The sequence below is a fragment of the Rhipicephalus sanguineus genome, chromosome 9 (genome assembly GCF_013339695.2).
Source record: "Rhipicephalus sanguineus isolate Rsan-2018 chromosome 9, BIME_Rsan_1.4, whole genome shotgun sequence".
Lineage (NCBI taxonomy): Eukaryota > Metazoa > Arthropoda > Arachnida > Ixodida > Ixodidae > Rhipicephalus > Rhipicephalus sanguineus.
The window spans coordinates 43,370,825-43,398,117 of NC_051184.2; the positions used below are offsets into that span (position 1 = coordinate 43,370,825).

Genomic DNA, 27,293 nt, shown 5'->3' on the forward strand with positions numbered 1-27,293 from the left:
CGAAGTGATGATGACGATGCTCGAAATGAGACTCAGCTGTCTTAGCCTGCCCTCGCATACACTCGCGCGCTCACAGTTTCGCTATTCGACGGTTTTCACGGCGTGGTAATGGCTGAGTTACTTAGCTTGTACGTCTTTAGGCGGGCGAGTGAACAGCAGAGTAACCTAAGTTGATTTACTAAAAGAGTGAAGTCGGTTGGTTGGTTGGTTGCGCTTGGTTTAATATAGTGAACGCAGCGTATGCACGCTGATTCAGAGCAGCATCGCCAGACTGCCCGCCACACACGCGACAGCAATCGTACGCTGCAGTTGTGTAGATAGAGCAGCGAACAATTTAGTACAGCGGGCCTCATTGACTGATAAGGCCCGTGGAGTCCGGCAAACAACACAGCATGGGGCTTGTAGCGCATGGAAAGACGAGGACGGAGAACGAAGTGACACACATTGGCGCTCATAACAACACACAACAACAACGCAAGCTGTCTCACGTTCGCGTCAGCTCGGCGAAGTGCAAATGACAATTAAAAACACAGGAACGTGATGACCATAAGCTATATGCAGCCTGTTTAATCCATAAGGACGAGCTGTACAGCGAAAATATGTTTCCACCCCTCCCCCTCACTGATATAAATTAATGGATATACGACTCTGGACGTGTTTATACTCCTTTACGAGCGTTTTGGGGCAGTTGTGTGCAGTCAGCCGTCGAAATCTGAGAGAATTGTGATTGTTTGAACTCGCTGGTTGGACATAGCGACAAGTTGAAGCGCAGAACAAAAAAAAAATAAAAATAAATAAAAACGCAAACAGAATACGCGATACTAGATGTGGACGAGTCGCTAACCACTAACAAATGCTTAAATTATTATTAACGAGTTGCTGTTATTATAAACACAGAGCTTGTTCTGATTATGTCGGACACAGCCTGCACAATAATAATTGTTGGGCTTTAACGTCCCAAAGCCACGATTTGATTATGGGACACGCCGTAATGGAGGGCTTCGGAAATTTCAACCACCGGGGATTCTTTAACGTGCACTTAAATCTTCGTACACGGGCCTCACGCATTTTCGCCTAAATCAATGTGCGGTCGTCACGGTCGGGATTCGATCTCGCGACCTTTGGGTCAGCAGTCGAGCACCATAACCACAAGACCACCGTGGCGGGTTTGGGTCAGCAGCCGATCGACCGTGACGGGCAACACAGCTTGTAAGCGCCTCAATCCTTTACCGCCCAAACACGTACGTCATGCGGCGATATCGCGCGACTGATGCCGTATAGTATGTTTTGTATGAGTGTGCATGCGTATTAGACGCCGCCGCTTCAAGATCCTCCGCACACCGACGACGCCATCCAAACAAACACGCTCGCACTCACAACAACACAATCGAGCGCCACATACCGAGTGGAAACACCCCGACTCGACGACCGAGATATGGGGCACTGATAGCGTGTCCCCTGGCAAGGACCAACTAAAGCAAGGGTAGCATATACAGTAACACTCTCTCACAGTCCAATAACAATTGTAATTGGGGGAGGGGAGGGGGCGGGGTGAACAAAATGTCAGCTATCGACACGCTGCCATTTTAAAGAAGGCCTTTCGCATATCCCATATATGAGTCAATTCCGAAGGTGATTTGAAGTTCAGGATTCGAACAACACATCCATACCAATCTCTAGAATGGCTAAACTCGACGCCTGTTCTGAAATATAGAATTTTTGTTCCACGCCTACATTTCAACACATGGTGACCGCAGGTGGTGTCTCGCGAAAGAAATGCTTCAGACCAGCCTCATCTGCGTAGCATACCTGAACAAAAAGCGTTATTAATCGCAATAAGCGAGTACTATTTAGCAATGTTGAACTCCCATGAACGTAATTAAGGAAATTAAAAATATGTGGGACGAAGACACTCGTGTGGGCGGGTCGCTAGCGAAAGCTCCGCGGGCCGCGTGTTTGAGGCGCCTGATATAGATGATGATGATAAAAACTTTATTTCTCCAAAAGAGGGGACCGACCCAGAGATCGGTTACGCTACTTAGTGGAGGTCAGCGGGAATCCCTTGGGACGCCACGGCCCCCAGTGCGCGTGAGAATACCCGGCGTTGCCGACACATGTGCCGAGTCCAGGGGCGTAGCCGGAATTCTTTTTCGGCGGGGGGGGGGGGGGGGGGGGTACAACCATACTTTATGTATGTTGTTCGTGCGTGCGTTTGTATGTGTGCGTGTATATATACGCAAGCAAAACTGAAAAATTTCGGGGGGGGGGGGGGTTGAACCTCCCCAACCCCCATCTTGGCTACGCCCCTGGCCGAGTCGGTGGTACGCAGAAGGGACTCCCACGTATCTTCTGTGTGTGAAGCGTCAGCGTAGTGTGGGCACGTCCACGCCATGTGTATGAGGGTGGCTGACTGTGAGCAGTATCTGCAGTGTGGTGTCACGAAGTGTGGGTATACCCTGCTATAAAGCCAGGGGCTAAGTTGATCTCCGACTATCAAGAGTAGAGTGACCTAGAATAGGGGGAGTGTCCAAAGCGCCGGCTCCCGCGTGGGCCTTTTGCCGTGAACTCCCGCACCGCGGCGCTGCTGCGCCGGACCCGTGGGCTTTCCGCGCTCGGGAAGCGCGCGGAAAGCGAGGGGCGTCTGCTACGCGCTGTAGTTTTTTGCGCCGCGTTTCCACACAGGGCACTTGAAGTCTACTTAACTTTTATAATGCGGTGCGAAATGGAGCTTATCCATCTTTAAGCGTTGTGTTAGTGCTGGGGCAACAACAGAATCCAAAAAATCGTGTGTCAAGCGGCATCAGCGTGGCCTAGTTCCGGTCACAGAGTTCGACAATGTTGTTGCGTGCGTAAAAACGCGCAAAACGGGCACGCACAAGCAAAGAACGAAAAAAAACCTTATTCGCACGAGTAATCGGGCAATACAGAGTAATAAAAAAGTAAATTAGTAAATTGCACGCGCAGTCAGCTGAAATACTTGCGCGCAGCGACCGCTTCACACTACTAGCTTTTTACTCGTAGTCGCCACTAGTTTTCTAGCCACATGCACACCGATTTATTCGACAATTCATTAGCCTCCACTAGCTCTTTATTATGGACGGAGCACACCAGGAACACGCAAGGGAGACAAAAAAGAAAAAAAAGAAAGAGTAGAGACGGCCATACGACCGCAATGCTGTTGGCTTATTTTCGCTTCTGAGGTAGCGTACAACAAGGCTCACCGAGCGCAAACATTTGAAAGAAAAGCAATGCCAGGTAAACTAACCATATTCCACAAGTTTTTGCATAAAAGGCGTAAATAGAAAATGCTTTAGAAATATCCAGATATCATGAAACAAAGTTACAAATGCCCGCATTCTTGCTGTACAAGCTGCCTGAACAAAAATACAGTAAGAAATTGACAAATAGAAGTGTAATATCTCAATCACTTCAGAAAATTGTTCAAATGCAGAGATCCCTTATGTACCTAGCCCGAAAAAATGCAACATGCGCCTCCTTTGTACCACAGACGCGCGCAATCAGCTGCTCTGAACTGACAATCACGTTTGTTTTCGGGCGATAGCTCGTAACATGAAGTGAGGCATACACGATGTTGCACTTTTATCGTTTCATTTGTCTTGTTTTTTTTTAAGGTAGAGCCTTAGATGCCTCATGAAACACGAAAATTGACCGTCGGCGTCCCGCGTAGCCAACACGAGCGATGCACAAAATGATCACGCGATGACGTAAACAGAACTTGTGGCGTCACTAGGACGTCATTCAACGTGACGCAATATGATGGCGCCATCACATGACATGGTCGCTTTGCATTGCCTCCGTGATCGGGGGCCGATCACGGAGGCAACGTAAAAGCAGGTGAGGTGCAGAAAGCTTGCAATGCCTCCGATCCTGTCGGCAGTCCGAAACCACGTTATGTGCAGAAAGCTTTCGGAGAGGGGCGAGGGAGGATCAATGCATCGACTGACGAAAAAGATGGCTTTTGTTTTCGAGTCATCTCAGGCGAATGCATAAGAGACCATGTTTTTTTTTTTTTTCATGGAATTTTTTCGCATACATTTTACCTATGCGGTCAGTTCTTCAAAATGTATGGGTAAGTCTAACATGTTTACACGATATTGGTGACCACCACGTTTTTTATAACCTTACGGAAACAAATCGTCAGACCACACATCGTCAGAATTATTTGTGGCTACAGAAAGCGGGTTTGCACGCCACACACCACGATATTATTGTTAGTCGTTACGCAAATTGCAAACATGTCAAGTTAGTGTGCCATGACCTATCGGTCGTGTTGGGCATACATACATTCTGCCCCTCCGTGCCAATTTTCGTGTATACCACGTGAACGAGACGCGAGCGATTTTTTTACTTTTGGTAGCGCGGCCACTCTGACTGACACATTCGGCTTCGCATGAAATGCCTTGAAACAGCAGAGCTCCGGAGGCAGCCTTGTAAAACAAATCGAATGCACGAAATAAAAGATAGGATATGAAGGGTGTAAACGCGCTAGCATGCATGAGCTAGTTACTACATGCATTATGTGCTACGTTGTCCTGGTTATCTCCAGTTTATTCTCTCCTGCAGCAAGTTTACGTTCGTCATTCCACACGAAAGTAACTTAAGCGCCTTTTCTCACGATGAAGTGCGCGCAGGATGCGTTCCTCAAACAGCCGCGGAAGTGTGGACCAATGCGGTGACAAACCAGCTGAAAGGATATATACAAAATCTCCGTTTCACGACACACAAACTAACAACGACAGAGCCACCTTCCTGCGCATGCTTCGCATAACATCGATTCCCACGGTACGTGGGATCTGCCAATTTTTCTGTGTGATGAGTCGCTGCAGTATTATGTTGCAGTGACGAAGTATTAAATATTGCCCAAATTTCTGCAATTTTAGCTAATAGCGGCCAAAATATGACGCGCGTAGCAGACGCTCGCCGCTTTGACGCGGCCTTCGCCGAGGAGAAAGCCCACGGATGGATGGATGGATGCTATGAGCGTCCCCTTTAAAACGGGGCGGTGACATGTCTGCCACCAGGCTCAAAGAAAAAAAAAAAAAAAGCTTCCTTGTTTCATGTTGGCCAAATACCTTATCTACATTGATTAAATCTATGTTATACCAAAAAAATATAAATTCACGGACCATCTCTCTGCCTCTTAAGGCAGAATGACCCTATTTTTCCCCCATTATTTATTTTTGTTCTTTATCTCTACTTTTCTGCCACCAATACTCTAACCGTCTCTTACTTATTTCTATCGCGGACGTGTTCAGCTTTCCATTGTTGTCCCTAAAACCCAAGGCTTCATGTAGACTCGTGCCCACACGTATACCTGGGTGAATATCGCCACATTCAATCAGTACATGTTCCATCGTTTCCTTAGTTCCCCCGCAGCATGTACATTGTTCTTCTTCGTTACTAAATCTCGCTTTATAACTACGCGTTCTAAGGCAGCCCGACCTTGCTTCAAACAGTAAAGCGCTTCCCCTTGAATTATCATAAAACCTTTCCCTCCTTATTTCGTTTTTTCCTTTTCGGTAGTTACTCAGAGCCGGCTTCTTTTCCATCGCTGTCATCCAATAAGTCCTCTCCGCCTCTCTGACCTTCCGCTTAATGCTCCTTGTTGCCATATCGCCCGCACTGCCAGCCGTATATTTACTGGTGAGCCTCCTAGTTCTTTTTCTCCACTGCGTGTCAACGCTTTTTCTATACAAATACCTGAAAACCTTCTCTGCCCATCTACTCTTCTTCATTTTCCTCAGCCTCTCTTCGAATCTCATTTTGCTCTGCGCTTCCCTCACTTCAAAGCCTGTCCATCTCATATCACCCTTCACCGCCTCATTTGTCGTCTTCCCGTGAGCGCCCAAGGCGAGGCGGCCCACCGTCCTTTGATTTACATCCATTCCTGATTGCACCTCTGACTTCATGCACACCACTGAGTTCCCAAATGTAAGCCCCGGAACCATCACACCCTTCCACAGCCCTCGAAGCACCTCGTACCTATTGTATCCCCATAAAGCTCTGTGCTTCATAATTGCAGCATTCCTCTTTCCCTTTGCTACCGATGCTTTCTCTTGTACCTCCATATATCTATCCCCCTCATTTACCCATACTCCGAGGTACTTGTACTCGCTTACCCTCGGTATTTTTTGGCCCTGTATTAATACCGTATGGTCTCCGTGATCATTGAATACCATCAATCCACATTTTGTTGCACTAAATCCTAGTCCTAGAGCCTCACACTCCCTTCCGCATATATCTGCCAGTCGCTGTATATCATCTTGACTGTCCGCAAATAAGACAATATCATCAGCATAAAATAGACCTGGAAGCTTCTGCTCAACCATCGCTCCGACCATCGTCCGGCACGGCAGCGCCGCGGCGCGGAAGTTCACCGCAAAAGGCCCTCGCTCCTCCCATGTATTCGCGCGCGCGGCGCTTTGGACACTCCCCCTATTCTAGGTCACTCTATCAAGAGCTCAACAGGCGCGCGTCGGTCGGCTGCCGGGGCCGACGTCCTTGCTGCATTCTCTTTGTTCCTTTTGTTACTCCATGTTGTCAGGCTCGCCACATGTAGCGCGATAACGCCGGAGCTAGTTGCTCAACTGTGTCGTGACGCGGTGTTATCGACCCCCACTGTGGAGACGAGCAAGCGAGTATTTGCTTGTATACCACTTCTGGACTGTAGACGTGAGTCTACCCAGCAGGGTTTAACAAGCAGCTTCGTGTTCGGCATGCATGGATGAGAGCTCTTGGAGACACTTATACTCTCTTAGGAGAGTCGTGACTCTCCAAAAGAGATGTTAGCGTGTATCTTTAAAGAGAGTTATATAGTATGCGTCTAGTCAGGACTCCCCAGAAAGACTAACGCGTACTCCTTTTTCACAGCGAAGTTGTCTTATAGTATACCCTGTGTCGTTGTTGTCGTTGTAGTACACTCTATATAAGAAAAAAAAAAAAGGTGTCATTTGACTCTTCTTTTATACATGTGAGAGTCACATGTGTAGCACTCGATCTCTTTAACGAGGCACGTTGACTATTTAGGGGAGTCGTGGGATGTATGACTCTCTTTAGAAGGGCACACTGACTCTCTTTAGGAGAGTCGTGGGACGCACGACTTTTCAAAAGAGAGTCCATGTGAGTCTCTAAAGAAAGTGCTACACATGTGAATCTCGCATGTATAGAAGAATAGTCAAAGGACACCTTTTTTTTTCTTAGAGTGTAGTAGTAATAGTAGTAGTAGTGGTAGGCGTCACGCAGGTCACGTGACCAGGTGGGGCAGTGAATAAAGAAATAAATCAAACGAAATGACGATGACGATGCTCGAAATGAGACTAAGCTGTCTTAGCCTACCCTCACACACACACGCACGCTTACAGTTTCGCTATTCAGCGGTTTTCACGGCGTGGTAATGTCCGAGTTCCCTAGTTTGTACGTCGTTAGGCGTGCGAGTGAATAGCAGAGTAGCCTAACTTGATTTACTAAAATAATGAAGTCGGTTGGTTGGTTGCGCTTATTTAAATATAGTGAACGCAGCGTATGCACGCTGATTCAGGGCAACATCGCCAGATTGCCCGCACACTCGGCTCTGGATTAGTATAGGGCGCACGGCGTGACAGCAAACGATCGCACGCCGCAGTTGTGTAGATAGAGCAGCGAGCAAATTAGTACAGCGGTCCTCATTGACTGATAAGGCCCGTGGAGTCCGGCAAACGACACAGCATGAGGCTTGTAGCGCATGGAAAGACGAGGATGGAGAAGGACGTGACACACACAGACGCTCAGAATAACACAAACTCAACAGGCATATCACAAGCTGTCTAATGTGTATGTCGGCTCGGCGAAGTGCAGAGGAGAAAAACACATGCGTGATGTCCGCAAACCATGCAGCCTGTTCAATTTATCTGGACGTGCTCTACACCGAAAATATGTGTATACACCCACCTATCCCCTTAGCCTAAATAAATTCCTGGCTACGACCCTGGGCGTGTTTACGCTCCTTTCCGAGCATACGAGGGTACGTGTAGAGCCAGCCGTCGGACTTAGAAAGAATTGTGACTGTCTGAACTTGTTGGTTTGACGTATTGACAAAATGCAGCGCAGAGCGAAAAAAAAAATCACAGCATATCCACGGAGTGAATGATGATGAGTGGGCGAAGCTGCGGAGGTTCATCGGTAAACCGTGAATCTTCCGTGAATTCTGCCCACTACATCATCACCGACGTGAGATCGGGCGCGTTTCTACTAAAGGTTCGATGAGTTATGACGACTTGCAGCTCACTTTAATTTTACATGTACGCTGTGAATTTTCATTGTTTAGAAAACCATTGCTTTAGAAAACATCTGGCGTCTTTCGTTAAGCAGCTGGCGTCGTTTCGTTTTGCCTTAGAAACATCTGGCGTTCTTTCGTTTTGCTTTTACAAAACATCTGGCGTCTTTCGTTGGTTTATTTCATCAATCAACGGCGTTTTGAACAAAATTTTTATTGTTTAATCACGCACAGGAGAAATCTCACCAGGCACTACCTTGGAGGTAAAGAATGGCTGCTAATGGGAATGAGAGACAGAAGAAGTCGGCTTTTAGCTAACGCTGCGAATTTTTTATTGTTCAACAACGCACAGGAAAAATCTCCCACCGGCACCACCTTGGAGGTCAAAGCGTAAGACTGGTTACGCACTACGACTACGACTACGAGGGACGAACGGGTGCCGCCTGAGCTTCGCCCCTAAAAAAGGCAAACAAGCAGAATACACGACACAAGATATGGACGAGCGCCAACCACTAATAAAGATTTCAATTATTTTCAACGAGTTGCGTTTAATATACACGCGGCTAGCTTGTTGTCAGTATGTCAGACCCTCATTGCAAGCAAGCGCGATCCTTTTCCGTCACACGAGGCAACTGACATCGCGTGACGGACGCTCATAACCTCGTGGTTTCGCCTTGCGACCCTAAAGACAGTTAATACAGTCATCACGATAAAAACAGTTATAAATTAACCTTTCACGACGCGGAAGAACTGTCGCTGTTCAATATTCGAAAATTATTCGATTCGATTCGTACTTGTGTCCGTCTCCCAAATCACTATTCGCAGGCCCGCACAGCTAACCCAAGCTCCACCTAATTCATTATCACCTGGAGTGAATTGTACCTTGCAGATCTCTCTTCGTTTCTCTGGAACTTATATGTGCACATAGTATTCATGTTGTAATTTTCAAGTGTTACCTTCTAACCCGCTCCGTGGTTTTGAATTGTCGCATATTTATATCTGTATTTCACTATCGTTTTTTTTTTCATTTTTTGGTTACCTGTTACCTATCACGGACATATTTATACAGCTCATGCGACCGTTGTATTTTAATTGGCAGATGTTACTTTGTGTTTTATTCGCTAATCATTATGTGCACTTTACGTTAATGTCCCTGCATTTTTGTATACATGGCTTGCACTGACGTCACTGAAACCGCCATGTTGGTGCACCGCATGGCACACGCAAGGTCTGTGATGTCGCGTGTTAGTGTTATCATCACATCCCTTGCAAGTTCTTTTGTTATTGGCGCACACAGGCCAATAATATTCTGGCCGCATCGTTATCATATTCAAGCAGGTTAAGCGCGATGTGATTATATGCTGCCTTTACGTCATCAAGGCCGCCTTTTTGGTGAACCAGTACGTCATAAAGCTGCGACCATGACGTCGCGTGCAAGCCATCTGTAACTTCTATTATGCCCCCTTTGCTCAGTGCCCAATGGGCACCTATATGGTAAGTTCAAATAAAACCTCAAGATATCCTCCCCCTTCCAAAAAAAAAAATTGAAGAAAGCTAGAAAGTCACTATAACTGTGAGAGGAAGGGTAGCTTGTGGAAGGCAGAAAAGGAGCGGAGACGACACACTGGTGGTGACGCCACCTGCAACTTCGCGCATCACTAGTATCATCATGTCATGACGTCATGAATTTTGTCGGCGCGTGCGCAGTTAGTTATTTGTCGGTAAAGACGGGTGCTATACAGTCCCAAACGAGCTAAAGACCGAACGAATTTTTAGAACATTTACGGAGTCGCATTACTCGAAACAAAAGAATAAAAAGAAATCCGTGACGTTACGTTTACGTACAGTCGAGACGTTTCGGCGAGAAATGCTAAGGAAAAAAAGTCGGGTTTAGAAAGGCAAAAAAAAAAAAAAACTGCAGCAGTCTATATAGAGTCAAACTTACACATACTGTAAAAGTAACGAAGGCAGATGTTTAAGAATGCTTTATTATGACCTGACTTACTATTCATCTTCAGTGTCCTTTAAATGAAAGAAAGTGCACGTTAGGTTTGTTAAAATTGGTATTCTATCAAAATGCCATCTTCATTCGTACGGCAGAAGAGAGCTGATCATTATCATGAAGAGGAGTAATGCCAAACACGACCCCCTTTTTTTATTTTACGCCGGCATTTTAAAGCAAATGCGTACATCACAATGACGTCAATGTGACGTGCGTCATCGATTTCAAAAAGTAGTTCCACGTATTTCCGCAAAGAATCTCTAATAGAGATAAGAAGTATATTCACCACGCATGTCATGTACATATATAAGAGCATAAAGTGGTGGGGATGGTGGGAATAAAAGCTGCATGGCGGCACCTAAAGGGGCGAGTGCGAATACAATACACACATACACAAAAAAACATGAACATTGTACATCAAAAAGTTTTCTAATGTAGGAGGGCAAAACAGAACAGAAAAACAGAGCTTTAATGCATCAAAAATAAGTCACAAAGACACATTTAACGACACATTTCAGCTGTATAGCGCAGGGTTATTAAGTGTTGTGGGGAGACAGTAAACGCAGCGTTTGAAAACTATGGTTTCACCGTAGCAGTCAGGTCCCACCGTTGCTGTTTTTTTTTTCTTGTCATTATTTTATGACAGGTATGAAGAGTAACTTTTTTTTTTATTTCTTGCTATCACAGATGCGTCATTCAATAACGCAGGTGAATTTTTTCATTAATATTTTTCAGTGTCAATAGGTCATTCAACTTTATATGCCTCCCTTTAAAAATAAAAATGTAGAGCAAAACGCAATAGCTTTCTCATAAATAAAGCTCTAAAAAAACTATGAAAGATCAACAGGATATTCTCAGGGAGTGAATGTCCCTGTTCCACTTGTTGTCTACGTGTAATCAGCAACAACTCCAATCGGATCTCGACAGAAGCGTGTATCGTGTTCTGATTTGAGTTGCTGCTGATAACGGTCGTTATCTACACTTCCGTGACCCCTTTTCTAACGCTAATCTCTTGTTCCGGATACCTTATCTTATATAAACAAGGTTCCGCGGTGCAACGATGTGACTTTCGAGTATTTACAGTGTGTGCAAGCATGTCAGAGAAAACTTTCAATACAGAATTAAAGAAAAAAAAATCGCAGCATATCCACGGGGTGAATGATGATGAGTGGGGCGAAGCTTCCGGAGGAAATTATCGGTAAACCGTGAAACTCTTCCGTGAAATTCGCCCAGTACATCATATAAAGAGCGTGAAGCACCGTGTATATATTAAACATCAAACTTTTATTGTACTGTTGATTTACGTGGTCCCTTCATTATCACCGCTTTCGAACATTGCACGGTGTTTACTGCACATAAAGCGTCCCAAAACCAAACATCTTGCTCAAGGTGTGCTATGCGTTCTTCGTAGAAATAATTTCTTTAGCATGTACATTAAGACGAAAAGTTGAAAGCTCACTAGAGTATATCGCCCGCAAAGTATGCCTTTTAGTCTAAATCAAGGAACACTACGATATCTAGTGAATTGCTCATCTAGTGAGCAATTCATTAAACTAGAGCTGGCTACATACATACTACTACTACTACTACTACTACCACAACAGAGGAGGGAACGACCCACACCCTAAAGAGCTTCGCCCCTAAAAAAAAAGTCGCCAGTGACAAATAGTATTATCGTAGTTCTTTAGCTCGACTACTCTAAGCGGCGGAAATTATGCTCAAGCGATCAAACTAAATGCTTAGTCGGCTAATTAACACACTCGCGAATAACATTTTTTATTATTTACGTTCATTACGTCACATATTGGAACTTATGAATTGCAGCCAGTGAATTCACACTTGGCTCACTTCGAAGTATTTTTGAGACGCCATTCCGTTTCGAGCTATTCAATTCAAAATTGTGCAACGAAGCATGTGGACGCCCCACTTACTTTTCTGCTTCAATGCACAGAACGGCGACTTGTTTAAAATAATAATAATAATTTACCTGGAACAACAGTGCGAAATTTTACCACAGGTTTAATGACGCAAATATACACTCCTTGAACTCCACGCCACCCTCGTCGCCAGCACGAAGTGATGCAAGAAATTATTTGATGACGTCATCGTATGACTTCGTCGTGACGTCAAGGATTTTTAAAATTTGTTACGAGGTCATGACGTCATTATGACCTCGCATAATGTGACGTCACATGATGTCACTGCATATCGCCACTCAATGGTCAAAGGTGGGCCGATCCCGGAGGCACTACAAAACCACGTCAGCGTACAGAAAGCTTAGAACGCCTCCGATCTCGGAGGCAGGGCAAAACAAAACAAAAAACACTGTAGGTGTACAAAGGTTTACGGTGGGGAAGTGATCGATACAATCTGCTGCGAAGGAATAAGAAAAGGAAGGCTCTTTTCTTTAGTTATTAAGCGAATGCATACGGTACCGTGTGACTTCCAAGTGGGTGTGCCTAGCAAATTAATCAATCGGTCATCACCATGGTTTAGATGTTTCGGACCACTATACTGTCCGCCAATTGGAGTAAACAAACTCAAGAACGACAACGCTGTCACGCGGGCAGTTAGAAAAATTAAACAAATTATTGCCTAAAAAGGAATACCCATAAGTAATTACATCCTCTCGAGTTAAGACACATACGAATGCAAGTCTATGTGTTATTTCAAACATAGAGTTAATATATTTGAAAGAGCACCCGCACACTTCGTAAAAGTCGTTGGGTCCTAAATTGTTCTCTTTGGTGTCAATGGCCTGTTGGCATCGCGATCTGTTCATGTTTGGCATTCCCGACTATACGCAAAAGACGAATTATCTTGTAATAATAATAATAATAATAATAATAATAATAATAATAATAATAATAATAATAATAATAATAATAATAATAATAATAATAATAATAATCGTTGTAGTTCTGCGCAGAACGTATATTACTAAAACGGCAACGACGGGAATAAAATATGAGGACACTTTTCGCTACATAGCTACATGTGTTTCAAACAGTCACTGTTTGAAGCTTGTTTGAAACTGTTTGAAGTCACTGCTGAATATTAAGGTACGCGCCCGTATAGAGTTATAATAAGTTTACTGCTAATTATCGTGCAAGTTCCACTGCCCACCACTGCCATAAAGCATACAGACGCATCGTTAAAAAGCTATAGCATCACAGCCTAGGACAGTCTGCGCAGTAATTTACTGCCAGTAAACCAGAGGCAATTTCTTGAATTGTGCTCAGGTTAAGTTGAAGATTCTGTATATTGTCACGTGGTCGTGACGTCGACGAAGACGGACAGTCAGCACGTCCGAGATGAAACTGTTTGTTTGGCCGAACTTGTGGCCGAGAAACTGAGAACTAGTACTACAGCAATACACGCTGTACAATGATAGCGGCGAACAGGGCGTCGTCCGTCGATCAACTGACAAGCGGTGAAGCGCGTCGGCTTTTAAACATGTGCCGTCGAATATTCCAGCGTTATCGCTGGCTGTCGCGCAAATTCTAGAATGAGCTCGAGTGTGCGCGTCTTGCGCGCAATCTTAACAAAACGATCTACAGTGATCGGGAAGCTTCTCGAACAATGAGGCGCGGTTCGCGCTGAGCGCGTGCTGACAGTCTTTGTGGGCGAAAACCGAATAAAGCAAAAGTGATAATAGGAAACGCCCGTGGCAATATGCACTTTACGTATACGCTTTACAGTTTGGTAAATATGCCTTGCTTGAGAATCAAGCACTGACGAAAATGTATAAAATGTGTCGCCCTTCAATAGGATTGCCGCTGCAAACTTGAATGTAATGCGCGCAGTGTTTTTCGTAAAAATGTTTTGAAAACATGTAGACATGCACGTGTGTGCACTTGGCGTCGTGCAGTAGGTCGGCATGTTGCGAAGTCAATTTTTTTTTTTGTTTCTGACATTCCTTTATGTCAGGCGTACTTGAATTTTTCAACTGGCTCGATGCACGCTTATCAAGCAAGCTGGACAAGTGCAGTTGTTGGATGTTCCCACATGTGACAGTCCTGTACAGACAGTTCTATACGCATATGGAGTTATATTCAAAACCCTTCGCAGTGGTCTTGTAGTTATAATGCTCGACTGCTGACTCGAAGGTCGCGGGATCGAATCCCGGCCGCGGCGGCCACATTTCGATGGAAGCAAAATTCTATAGGCCCAGGCACACGTTAAAGGGACACTAAAGAGAAACAATGAATTGGTTTAGATTGATAAAGTGTGCTCGGAGAACTCTTGTGTAGTTTATTTCACCACCATAGGTTTATTATTAGAGGAGAAAACCAAGTTCAAAGTTTCATTCTTAAATTTCGCGCCGAACTTTGTAATTCGTGACGTAAAAGGTGTCAAAGAGCATTTAACGTATTTTGGCGCCACTGGCTCGACGATATTTCCACAAACTCGTTATGTCAAGTCTCTGGCCCCCTCAGAGGACAATGTACTTCGATTTAACCGATTAGAACTACGTAGGCCCAAGTAGGCGCCGTCAAAAATATGTGACGTCACGGCAAATGGTGCGGGAATTCCAAGGTGGCGGCGCCACCTGTATTTCTTTTTGCGCGTTTTCTCGCTTATCAAGCGTCTTCCCGCAGCAAGCGTGGTGTTTTTGGAATCGTGGAGGACTACTTTACTAATGCGAGAAAAATCGTTTTGCTCTTTAGTGTCCCTTTAAAGAACCTCAGGTAGTCGAAATTTGCGGAACCCACCCTACGGCGTCTCTCATAATCATATCGTGGTTTCTGGGACGTAAAACCCCAGCAATTATTTAATTAAGTACTATTACATTTTGTAAAGTTATCGAAGCTCGCTTTGAACACTGAATTTTCTTAAATGTGTCCCGCTGCAGTACGCTTTCAACGATTCCCAAAAATTAAGACGCTGAGAAACAGGAATTATGGGTAAGATAGGCATATGACGTCACTGCGCGCTTCCGTGTCGTGACGTCAGGTGACGTCGTCGGCGCAGCCACTCCGCAATCTAGATGCGCTCCAGCGCCTGGATTGCGGCGCGCTCCTATATACGAACGAAGACAGCCTGCAGACAGCCGTCCACGGGAAAGACATTATAATATATAGAACACAGTCACGCAACCGTCCGTCATCAATCGCGCGGCAGATCAAGCGACTGCGTACACCAATTAGGCGGTGCACGCTCGGTTGCAAGGTGCACAGCGAGCTAAGAAGCTGCAGCCCAAGATAGGACACGCTGTAAGGCCGAAACGAAACATGCACGGTGCAGCAAACCTTGTAATCAAATGACAATTACCGAAAGGGAAAGTGATCGAGCTATTAAAGCCCGGAAAGAAACAAGATTTACGTTTTTACCTGAAACAATTTTTCCCGCTTCTGTCGTTCTAGCCATGTAATCGCCTGGGCTTCTCGTAAAGGCCGTAATTAGAACCGGCCACTTATCTAGGTACTGCCGGATTCGGCGTGGACTACGCCCACTCGCGGCCTCGTCCAGGACCTAAATATTCTCGTTAATGTTTCACTAATGTGCTATCGCGATGGAAAGAAACGCGAACAGTGCGGTATCTACGCGCTCTGCTGTTCGCGTTTCTTTTCAAGCGGCTCTAGCCTAGATGGTGATAAAACATCCGCTAGAGTCATCTATGATACAATCAAGGACACTGGTGTAGCTGGTGGGGTTCACCCCCCCCCCCCCCCCCCCGCCGAAAATGTTCAATTTTGCATGTGTGTACATATATACAATACACGCACACATACAAATGCACACACGAACATACATAAAGTATGGTTGAAAAAAACCTTACCCTTTCCAGAAAAAAATTCTGGCTACGTTACTGATCAAGGGCCACTCTAGGATCTTTTTATTGCCACCAAGGTCAAAGTTCCATGAAAACAGCGCGCCGCGCTGTTCCCGTTTTCCATCACCCCTGTACAATACGGTCCACTGTTTAAGGGAACAACACTCCAATGAGCACCTTCATTTTGCTGGCCCTCTAACAGCAAGTGGACAGGGAAACATTGTTCATGCACTGCACTAGTCTGTCAAAAAGATGAACTGTCAACCACCAGCAGTTTTATGCAAATACGAGCCGCTATGTTTTTGCAGGAGAACGAAATGCCCTGCACGCGAATGTTTCCTTTAACAGTGGACCCGTCTGTACATGCCAGAGCAAATCCATATCTTGCAGCAGTGGTGGCGTTGGGAAACTTGTAAAATCGGTTTGAAATCGGTATACTGAAGCCAGCGGTAGACAACCCGAACTGCACAATGCTGTTCTACAGTATACTAGGGATTGGTAAACTGAGTCTGAGTCTTTATACCAAACATGCATACAAGTACATGGCTGAGGAGAAAATGTCATTCTGGTTTTTGTCTCGCACGTTGCAGCAATTCGAGTACTCCAGGTCTGGTAACCCGACCCGCCAGTGCCTGGAAGAGTGTCTCGCGGCCCTGGAGCATGCGAAGTATGGTATGTCTCCAATCCATGCAATCTTCAATTAACGCTGATTAATGCTTCATCGCGGACGTGAAAAGCAACTCTGATTATTGTAAACACGGGTGTATTCGAAACGCGCGTGTGGCATTTAAACGTGTAACTGCTGAAGCGAAGCAAAGGCGTAGGATCATCAATTGCAAATCGAATAAAGTATAAAAAAAATATCGCAGTGACATTGCTTCTTTCAAATGAAGAGGAGGAAGAATTTGTCGTCTGAAAACAGAACATTTGTGGTTTACTCTTGTGAGACAGTTTCACATAAGGTGGAGACTAGGGGTGATAACAGTGATTTAACGAAGAACATCTCAGTCTTGATTTAACGCAAAGAGTGTGCTTGACAGAGATAAGCCCCCTTATCGAAACATACACAGGCCGCTCTTAAAGAATGGAAAGTTGTAGCAGTGATGAGAGACGTAAGATACTGGCCCTATCATTCTCAAGAATAGGATTCAACAAGTGAAACGGTGGATGTGCTTACGACATGTCTACATCGTAGATAACTCATGAGCATGAGGCAATGCTACAAGCTACGCAACTTCATAGTTATCCCATGGTTGCAGCCCGGAATCGGTGGAGGCTCCTGGACAAGAGCGAGTTTCTGACAAGTGTCTGCACTGTTTTATGGAAACAGTAACCCAAACATATACAAAGAGCCACTAGTGGTCGAATGAGTTATGTAGGGATGAGGCGATGATAAGTAGGGATGGGGCAATGATATCAATGGGGCGACCAACAGTCTAACCACCACCTCGCACTTCAGCAGAGTGTTTAGATATCAAGTGTAAAAGCCTTGGCCACACAGCTGAATCTCCAGGCAAGTGGTATTTGACTGCTGTATGTTATCTGCCCCTCATACACTTTTTCTGATGGGCCTCTGCTGAGCTTTAGAGAAGTGGAAGCCTTTGGAAGTGTTCAAGTTGATAGAGAAGCCTAAGCATGGAGGCGACGCGCAACAACATTATTGCACAGGTTCTTGTGTGTGCTGTAAGTGGCCGATGTTCTTTAAAACAGCGATAACAGAGTTGGCATGGATATTGTGTCTGTCCTACCGGATAACGGAAGAGTGACGAAAGGCTGAGCCTTAGAGTGCAGCAGACACCTCTCAAAGATATGAACCTAAGGATAACAGTAAGACTTCTATGACAAAAAATGAGGCTGCTCAAATATGTACAAGTGGTACTATCGCATCTGGCATGAGCTAGAACGTGTGAGCACCTTGCCATGTGCTCGCACGTTGAAACTCGTACAGAGCACGATAGCACATGCAAGATACGCAGCTAGACTTGCACAACACCACTCAATCGACATGGAGACATGGAGATGTGGTCAATCTGCTCACGAAGAGGGAATGGCAAACACCGTGTGCTGTGCTTTGTTGCGGAACACTACTCTAGAGAAGATTCTTAGTACTTTCCTTCATCTTCTAGAGCCAGCTCAGCAAAGGAACCAAACGTCTCACTTCTACTCTACGCCAGTCGCTATCCAGCTTGCGAAAAAATACCGACCAAGAAAGGGGTCTCGCAAGAAGACGCACAACCTCTCCAATATATGCTAAGCGAGAATCAAAGGTGAAGATTAAATTTTCCTGTTCAGCAACATCGAGGGAAAATTGGAACAAGTAAATGAAAGCCACAGCTGAGAAAGCGTAAAAGTAATGTTGAATACTTATGCAGAAGACAAAGGTATGTATGTTCAGTGGCTGGACAAAAGAACAAGAATTTATGATTGGCAATCGGCCTCCAGAATCTGTGTGAAAGTGTTTTCATTTAGGTCAAGCGGTAGTTAAACATTTGATTGCCTCCATGTTTTCCTCTACTTTTCACAGCTCTGACATATTCTTCAGGCCTGGCAGCCACCCACAACTTGACACACCTCCTGAACCCTGGCGATCATGTGGTCAGCTTTGACGACCTCTACGGAGGTAAGGAACAGATATTGGTCACATGTGACCCGTTTTAACAGTCTGACTGTGTTAACACCAAGAGAGCTATCAGAGATAATTTTTGCCATAGGAGTAAAAAATGCGCAACTTTTTCAGGTACAAATAGGTTGTTCAGGAACCTGCTGATACCTCGAGGGTTCGAAGTGACGTTTGTTGATGCCACAGACCTAAAGAAATTCGAGGCTGCCCTAAGGCCCAATACAAAAGTAAGCGTTTTTTTTTTGTCATGTTCTTTTGTATCCTATTTACTCACACCAAATATAATTTCTCACTCTCTTTATAAGCATGCCAGTGACACTTCCTGCATTATTCAAAACATAGGGGTGTTGTTTTCTGGACACCAACAATTTCCTGCATGCTTGCACTTTGAGCCAATTCGAAAATGCCTCAGGAGTGGCCAACCTGTTTGAGAATCAGCACTGACAAGATGGCAAACTTGAGTTCGACAGAATTTGAGAATGGCCAGTACAAAGTGACGCCTGATTTAATATATATTGGGTAAAGTCATTTGACACCTTAAGACTTGATCTAAAATTTTCTAAGGGCTGGAGATGTTATTTGATCTCAATTCATGCACAAATAAAAGGGAAGAGGCATTAGAGGTTGTCGTTTCAGCATTCGTAATATCAAATATCATAACTCATAATTGCAAAAGTTACTTCAGCACGAGTTATTACAAAGATTATTGCAGTACAGTACTCAAGAATTGAAAGAGGACAATTTAGGGCTAAGTAACAAACATTCTTTCATTTCCACCATCTTCAGTTCGGGTCATATCGGCTTAATTTTGGCTTGAACGCGTAGATCATAGCTAACATTATCTTTAGAGAACACATTCGTCTGACATGACATGGTTATCTCAAGCAATTGCACATACCAGTCGTTATACTAAATAGTTTGATGTCGCATTTGAATCCGTGAGTACTGTATATTTGTTATCGATAGGTAGATTAAGCGACTTGGAGTAGGGTCATTCCATGCCAACTGTCCCAGTCTGGGCGCTCGACAAAAATCAATTTCTCTGGAAAAATCTGAAAAAATTACACACGTATAGACATTAGTCTTGCAGTATTTTCCCGAAATATTTTGTGCGGCAAAAATTTTTCGGGCACGTGAGCGCCATTTGAACTTCTCGATATGGTGGAAAACCAGGTACAAAAGAAAAATTCGCTATAAGTGAACCGTTTCACGCGTTCATTCGAAACTTGCTTTTCTGTGTTTTTAGAGCATCGCGCTTTTATTATAAGACAGTTGCTTAGAGTAGCTTTATATTTTTCACTCCTTGGCGCGTAGGTAAAATTGGGTAAATTGCAGTGTTTTCGGGAATTTTTTTACAAAAGACGACTGTAGATCAAATACATCAATTATTTTTATAGAACTTTCCATAAAACGTACTATCGCCTAAAATTCTTGTTATGCCTGTGTGCGGCGCACAGGCTTTAAAATAAAATCCTGAACTTAGAAAAAACGCTACATTGGCCTATGTTCAGACGTCTGTAGCACCCTAAGGTGGTCCAAGAAAAAATAAGCAGAAAAGCGCATACGATTGAGAATCATAACAACTTCGTCCACAGAAAGTTTAATCGAAGTAGTTTTTGTTTTAGTGAAGAAAAACTTTTTTGAAGTTTAGTCCCACCATTGTATTATTTTGCTATGGGAGCAGTACAAACCGACTGAATTTACTGCATAAAAAAAAGAGGTAATGTATTCGTAGCACATGGTTTTCAGCTCCTTTTGTTAGTACTTTATGATGTATATTACAGATCAAGGAGACGATAAACAGAGGTAAAAAATATAACATTACCATTGGCTTAGGTACCGAAATTCCCCCAATAATGAATAGCGTTACTTATTGCATGCGGTTCTGAGAATCATTTGGCGTTAAAATAAGTCAAGTCTCAAAGTTCATGTAAATCGGAGAAAGGAGGCGTGAGCGTGGTCATTTATAGCGGGTCCAAACGGAGCTGATCTAAGTATTCCGCGACGAACGGCACATGATGTGACAATGCGTCGCGTATTCACGCATTCCGTCCGTCGACCGCGACACTACGGACGGGATATGCCAGGCTATTTTTCACATCCTTATTTGGATGGTTGCAGGCAGCAGATTTTGGTTAAAATAGAATTTGTCAGTCTGGTAACATGCACTGTTTTACAGCTGTTATGAAATCACAACAGCCTATTTATGTGGCGTGGTTGTCCGGCGCCGCTTCCTCCGCCTCCGGTGTGCGTAAACAATGCAATAGGTAACGCTATTCATTATTGGGGGAATTTTGGCATCTAAGCCAATGGTATTGTTATATTTTTACCTCTGTTTATCGTCTCCTTGATATGTAATATACATCATAAAGTACTAACAAAAGGAGCTGAGAACCATGTGCTACGAATACATTACCTCTTTTTTTTATGCAGTAAATTCAGTCGGTTTGTACTGCCCCCATAGCAAAATAATGCAACGGTGGGACTAAACTTCAAAAACGTTTTTCTTCATTAAAACAAAAACTACTTCGATTAAACTTTCTGTGGACGAAGTTGTTATGATTCTCAATCGTATGCGCTTTTCTGCTTATTTTTTCTTGGACCACCTTAGGGTGCTACAGACGTCTGAACATAGGCCAATGTAGCGTTTTTTCCATGTTCAAGATTTTATTTTAAAGCCTGTGCGCCGCACACAGGCATAACAAGAATTTTAGACAATAGTACGTTTTATGGAGAGTTCTATAAAAATAATTGATGTATTTGATCTACAGTCGTCTTTTGTAAAAAAATTCCCGAAAACGCTGCAATTTACCCAATTTTACCTACGCACCAAGGAGTGAAAAACATAAAGCTACTCTAAGCAACTGGCCTATAATAAAAGCGCAATGCTCTAAAAACACAAAAAAGCAAGTTTAGAATGAATGCGTGAAACGGTCCATTTATAGCGAATTTTTCTTTCGTACCTGGTTTTCCACCATATCGAGAAGTTCAAATGGCGCTCACGTGCCCGAAAAATTTTTGCCGCTCAAGATATTTTGGGAAAATACTGCAGGACTAATGTCTATATGTGTGTAATTTTCTCAGATTTTTTCAGAGAAATTGATTTTTGTCGAGCGCCCCGGCTGGGACAGTTGGCGTGGAATGACCCAGTAACAACATGCCGACTCACTTTGCACGTGCTCTTTGTTCTTTTTAGCTGGTATGGCTGGAAACGCCAAGCAATCCGACCATGAAAGTCGTCGACATCAAGGGGGCCTGCGAGATTGTCCGAAGGAAGTGCAAGGCCATTGTTGCCGTCGACAACACCTTCATGTCTTCCTACTTCCAGGTACGTCGAGCGTTGAGCTGCAGTTGACTGCCTCCCCTTGATATTGAGCACAAGGTTTAATATTGCATGCTTTCTTTTTACTCACAGAAGCCTCTTCTGCTCGGAGCAGATGTTTCCGTTCATTCTCTCACGAAATACATGAACGGTAAGTCCCCATTTTACAAGAAATGTCTAGAATTCAATGCATTTGAGTCTCAAGCAGTCTTGCAGCATTTTTAATCCGCTCATTGGATTCAGAGTTAAACAAAAACTGAAACACTAAAAAAATTCGGGCTTACTTTGCAAGCTAGAAAAAGTACAAAAGTGATACATAGGTGGTGATATTCAAGATCTTGCAATATAGTTTGACCGTGACCTCATTGATATAGACAGCACCAGCTCAAGATTAATCATAAAAAATATTTTGTTGATAGACAAGGGTCATATTCCTTCGTAAAGACAGAAAAAGCTCAACCAATTATCTTTTGTCAAATAAATGAAGACAGCACCTTAGAAAGATTACCAGACGATTATGAACTGATTCATAATGATGTTCTTCAGTGTCCCCTTATTCCGTATGAATGTCGGCAGCTTCATGTAGAACATCACGCCAGTATCGTATATTGCTTGTGATTGCTTATGTGAAACTACTAGTAAGAATGCCTCAATATGACTATAGTACATCAATACACTTATGTGATTTATTTCAATGGATGTGCTCGATAAATCAATGATTTTACCAAGCAGTAGCTCACACCTGTCATCAAAACCGCAGGGCACTCTGACGTGGTCATGGGCGCCATCTGTACAAATGACAAGGAGCTTAATGAACGACTACGATACTTCCAAAACGGTGAGTACACTATCGGAACACCAATGTAACCTGGCCGACAGCTTGCCTATAAAAGACCTTTCGGGGTAACGCATGTGGTGTGTCAATAATAAGTTAATCGACAAATATCTGAAGTTGTTGCAAGGGGTGGTCAACCTATGTGCAATCTGAAGTATCCTGTAAGAGTAGAAAATGTGTTAATTCATTACAACATCACATTCATTATGTATAGACGCTTCACTCAGCTGTATTAATGGCAAGGAGTGAAGTTGAGAGTAAGGGCATAATTGCCAGCAGGTCAGTTATCATTGGCATAGCCGAGGGAGGATTCACCCCCTCCCCCCAAAATTTTTCAATTTTGCATGTTTATGTATGCATGCACACATATAAACACACGCATGAACATAAAGGGTATTTGATCCCCCTTCCCCTAAAATAAAGAAAACTGGCTGCACCCCTGTCAGTTGTACTGACATGCACAGCTGCATGATCAAGTGATGACCAAACTGTTCTTTCAATGTCTCAAAGGATTGTGGAGAAAACGCACAACATTCTCTGCATATGTGTGTGTGCGCTAAGCTTGTGACTGTGATAGCAACATAAACTTTTTACACAAACCATTTACATGCATACCATGCAGCTGCGGGTGCCGTACCATCTCCTTTTGATTGCTTCCTCGTCAACCGCGGCCTGAAAACCCTGCACGTTCGCATGGAGAAGCACATGGAGAATGGACTTCGGGTGGCAAAGTTTCTGGAGGCCCACCCTCTTGTGGAGAAGGTCATTCACCCAGGTGAGCACCAGCGAGTGAGCCAAATGAGTTCACAAAGTTAATGAATATTAGAGCTGGTATAACTGAGACGGTGTCTATAGCTTAACCTGTTTGCATCCATAAAAAAAATGATTAACTGTATTAGTGTGTCATATACCACATATGATGTCTCAGTTAGGACGATGTTTATTTGGTTGAGAACTAAGGGGCGAGAAAGTGCAGTGGACTTGTTGAGGAGCTCTCATGGCAATGATGAGAATGGACAGACAAACTGATAATGACAATTATGATGATATATATTAATGAGGAAGAGGTGCATAATAAACGCCCATGAATATACTTTACCTTATAATGCAAAGTGGTCCCTGCTTAGGCAAAGGGGATAAGTCCAGTGTGTTTCATAGGAGGTACACCTTTGCGAGAGCTCTGATACACCACATACACTGCATAGGTGTAGGGATCTTGGAGTCACTAGTCTGCTGTTGATAGCGGGTAATATTGAATGTAGTAGAGAGAAATATGGACTGAAGCATTGTAATTAGAATGAGGAAATCATAAGATCACGACGGCAAGGTACATGGCATAAGTAGACCATGGCCATAAGAGGATGGTGTACAAAATCGTTTTACTACAACATCGTAATAGTTACTAGTTCTCATCAGTGTTGCCACCATCTATAAGCACTAGTGTATTGACAAGTTGCATAAACAAGAAGAGCGGACAGCATGACAGGCACGTCCTGCGCGAAGTGACGAATCAATAAGCGATAATCCTGTGAAGCTAGGTCACCATCAAAAATTAAAATGAGATCCGTGAGATAACTATAGTTCAGCTTGTGCGAATATTCGAGCACTTCGAATATTCGAACGAATAATACAGTATTCGAATTCGCTTCGATTCGAATTTAATTTATTGAAAATTTCGAAGTATTCGAAATGAACGAATAGGTGTACATCAGTCCGCGTGTAACTCCCCCTGTAAGGGTGATTTCACTGCAGTGGAGGGGTGCTATACCGTGAATACATTTTTCCAAAGAAAATCGCACTGTCCGCTTGTAACCTCCTGTAAAGGTGGTTTCACTGCAGTGGAGGAGTGAACCGTGAACACACCTTTCCGGGAAAATTCGCACCGCCGCGAAGCCCCACTTCAAGGTTAAATGAACATATTAACCTCACATGAATCATCATTTTTTAAGTTTAAAAACTTGTTATACCGGCTTAGTATAGTAAATTTTAAAATGTAACACATTTTACAGGTTATCACTCGCATTCTACCGAAAGCCAAATCCTGCTACTATTGAAAGTTAAGAAGAGCGATGAATTGGGCTAGTTGGTGGTCGTTCATGGTTATCCTGTATCGACCTACCGTCCTCGTCTCGTCATCTGCAGCACAACAAGGAAACCATATTGAAAGTTACTTCCACTTCCTTTGAACCAAAAATAATGACATTTGCACATGCGTTGTTACAATTTAAAAAAAACGTTGTGCAGATTGATTGGGTCATGACAAATATGCTCATTTTTTTTTTAATAATATGTGATATATACTATTTGAATTCGATTCGAATTATTCGACCAAAATCACTATTCGCTTCGAATTCGCTTCAAACCTAAAATTTACTATTCGCACAAGCCTAAATATAGTGAGCTGACAGCATCATGGGTGCCGTGTCTAGGCACTAGTACCACAATCATGAAGTGCTTCTGTGACATCACATGAAAACTATCCATACTTCATGGTTGAACATGGGAAGTTCATGCGGATCTCAAAGGGTTATCATAACGATAGGACGTTAGACACTAAACTGGTTGCCTGGGTGTAACGAGAGAACATGTGAATTCTTCTCGCAATAAATAACCAAGGCGAGTGCTTTTTTTCGCTGTTCACTTCATCTATTACATGGGCCAACGGCTGCAATGTGCAGGTCTACCCAGCCACCCGCAGCACGAGGTGGCCAAGCGCCAGTGCTCTGGTTTCAGCGGCATGGTCACATTCATGCTCAAGGGTGGCCTCAAGGAGTCCACCCTCTTCCTCAAGAATCTCAAGATTATCACCTTGGCCGAAAGTCTAGGTTCCATCGAAAGCCTCGCCGAGCTGCCGTAAGTACATTCACCAACACAGTCTTCTTGTGGCTGTGATATCATTAGTACAATAAATACCAAAAATGCTACAAAAGTTTGTTGCACAAGTTATAATATTATTGCCATTATAGATTAAGCGCAAGCACACATGGCCAACTAAAATAGAAATAATGCAGTTGGGCATTTGAAATAAATCGCTTTATGTGAACAAATCAAAAGTTATAAGTGGCCTTTTGTCAATGAGTTAACTGCAAATCATAATTTGTATTGCAATAGCAGTTAAGCTTAAGTAGCATAGGCACCTACTGCATGGAACTTCTAAATTCGTACAGCCGAAAGAAAAATGCAGTGGCAGTAAAAAGTAAGGATTGTAAAGTTTCATAGACTACTCGATCATTTGACTGAGACTGAATGAAGACAATTTTGGTTTTATAACGGCAGGAAGCCAACATGGGCCAGAGTTAGCAAGTGCTACTAGCTAAATGAGTGCTGGTAGTATGGAAATCATGTGGCTCTGTTAGACAACACTGCCTTAGGGAATGGATCATATCTTTAGTCAGTAATCGTTAAATCCCATTAATAAATCAGGCTGAAAGAAGCCATGAACGACACTATAAAAAAAAATTTTGGGGCCCCGAGAAAGGTGGGGGGAAGGGGGAGGCTGTGTGCCAAGAATGTCCTGTATAAAAAAAGTCATTTTTTTTTTTTCAGAGTGACCATGACTCATGCATCGGTACCTGAGGATCAGCGAAAAGCACTCGGAATCACCGACAACCTCATCAGAGTCTCGGTTGGGATTGAAAACTGCGATGACCTCATCAGCGACATCGATCAAGCCCTTAAAAAAGCCGTAAGATTCAATGCCTCAATTAGCCTTGACAAGCACCCCCATGAGCGATACGGTAGGCAACAAAACCCAAACTTTCACCCGCTTGGTGGGAACTCTAAATCTAAATGGAAATGTTCTCCATGAGAACAAACATAAAATGGGTTTTCCTTTTCAGATTGCCCACATGCGGGACTCTGCACATTTAATTCAGTGTTCCAAGTTTTTTGCAACTGTATGCCAAGAAACAATGTACACACCGAACTGGACACAGTTAAAAGAATTGTCTCATGCAATCACATTACTTCTTCCCTTCGACTACATACATTTAATTAGTGCTGTGTAATACTAGTCACACTGGTTTTTTCTCTTGCAATAAAGCCCAACTGGGCAGACTAGCTGTTGTGATCGCCTCCTTTCCGAGAGGTTTTGCATCACAAAGCCAACCACTATAAATCTATTTTGACATCACACGGCCATACCTGAAAGCGACTGTGCAACATCATATTAGATACTTGCCTAATCATCATCATCATCATCAGCCTGTCTACGCCCACTGCAGGGCAAAGGCCTCTCCCATGTTCCGCCAATCAACCCGGTCCTGTGCTTTCTGCTGCCACGTAATACCTGCAAACTTCTTAATCTCATCTACCCACCTAATTTTCTGTCTCCCCCTCATGCGTTTGCCATCTCTTGGAATCCAGTCAGTTACCCTTAATGACCACCGGTTATCCTGCCGACGTGCTACGTGCCCGGCCCATATCCATTTCTTCTTCTTGATTTCAACTATGATGTCCTTAACCCC

General features: G+C 43.7%; 1 protein-coding gene across 1 annotated transcript in view; it reads left to right on the top strand.

Moving 5' to 3' along the window:
• Positions 1-27,293, top strand: part of LOC119405062 (cystathionine gamma-lyase) — a 43,043-nt gene that overhangs the window by 15,350 nt on the left and 400 nt on the right. Inside the window, exons 2-10 of the mRNA XM_037671823.2 lie at positions 16,641-16,722; positions 18,575-18,670; positions 18,788-18,897; positions 21,867-21,998; positions 22,086-22,143; positions 22,753-22,830; positions 23,450-23,602; positions 25,506-25,680; positions 26,374-26,512. Coding sequence (XP_037527751.1) covers positions 16,641-16,722; positions 18,575-18,670; positions 18,788-18,897; positions 21,867-21,998; positions 22,086-22,143; positions 22,753-22,830; positions 23,450-23,602; positions 25,506-25,680; positions 26,374-26,512 — 1,023 coding nt within the window. The remainder of the gene's footprint in view (positions 1-16,640; positions 16,723-18,574; positions 18,671-18,787; positions 18,898-21,866; positions 21,999-22,085; positions 22,144-22,752; positions 22,831-23,449; positions 23,603-25,505; positions 25,681-26,373; positions 26,513-27,293) is intronic.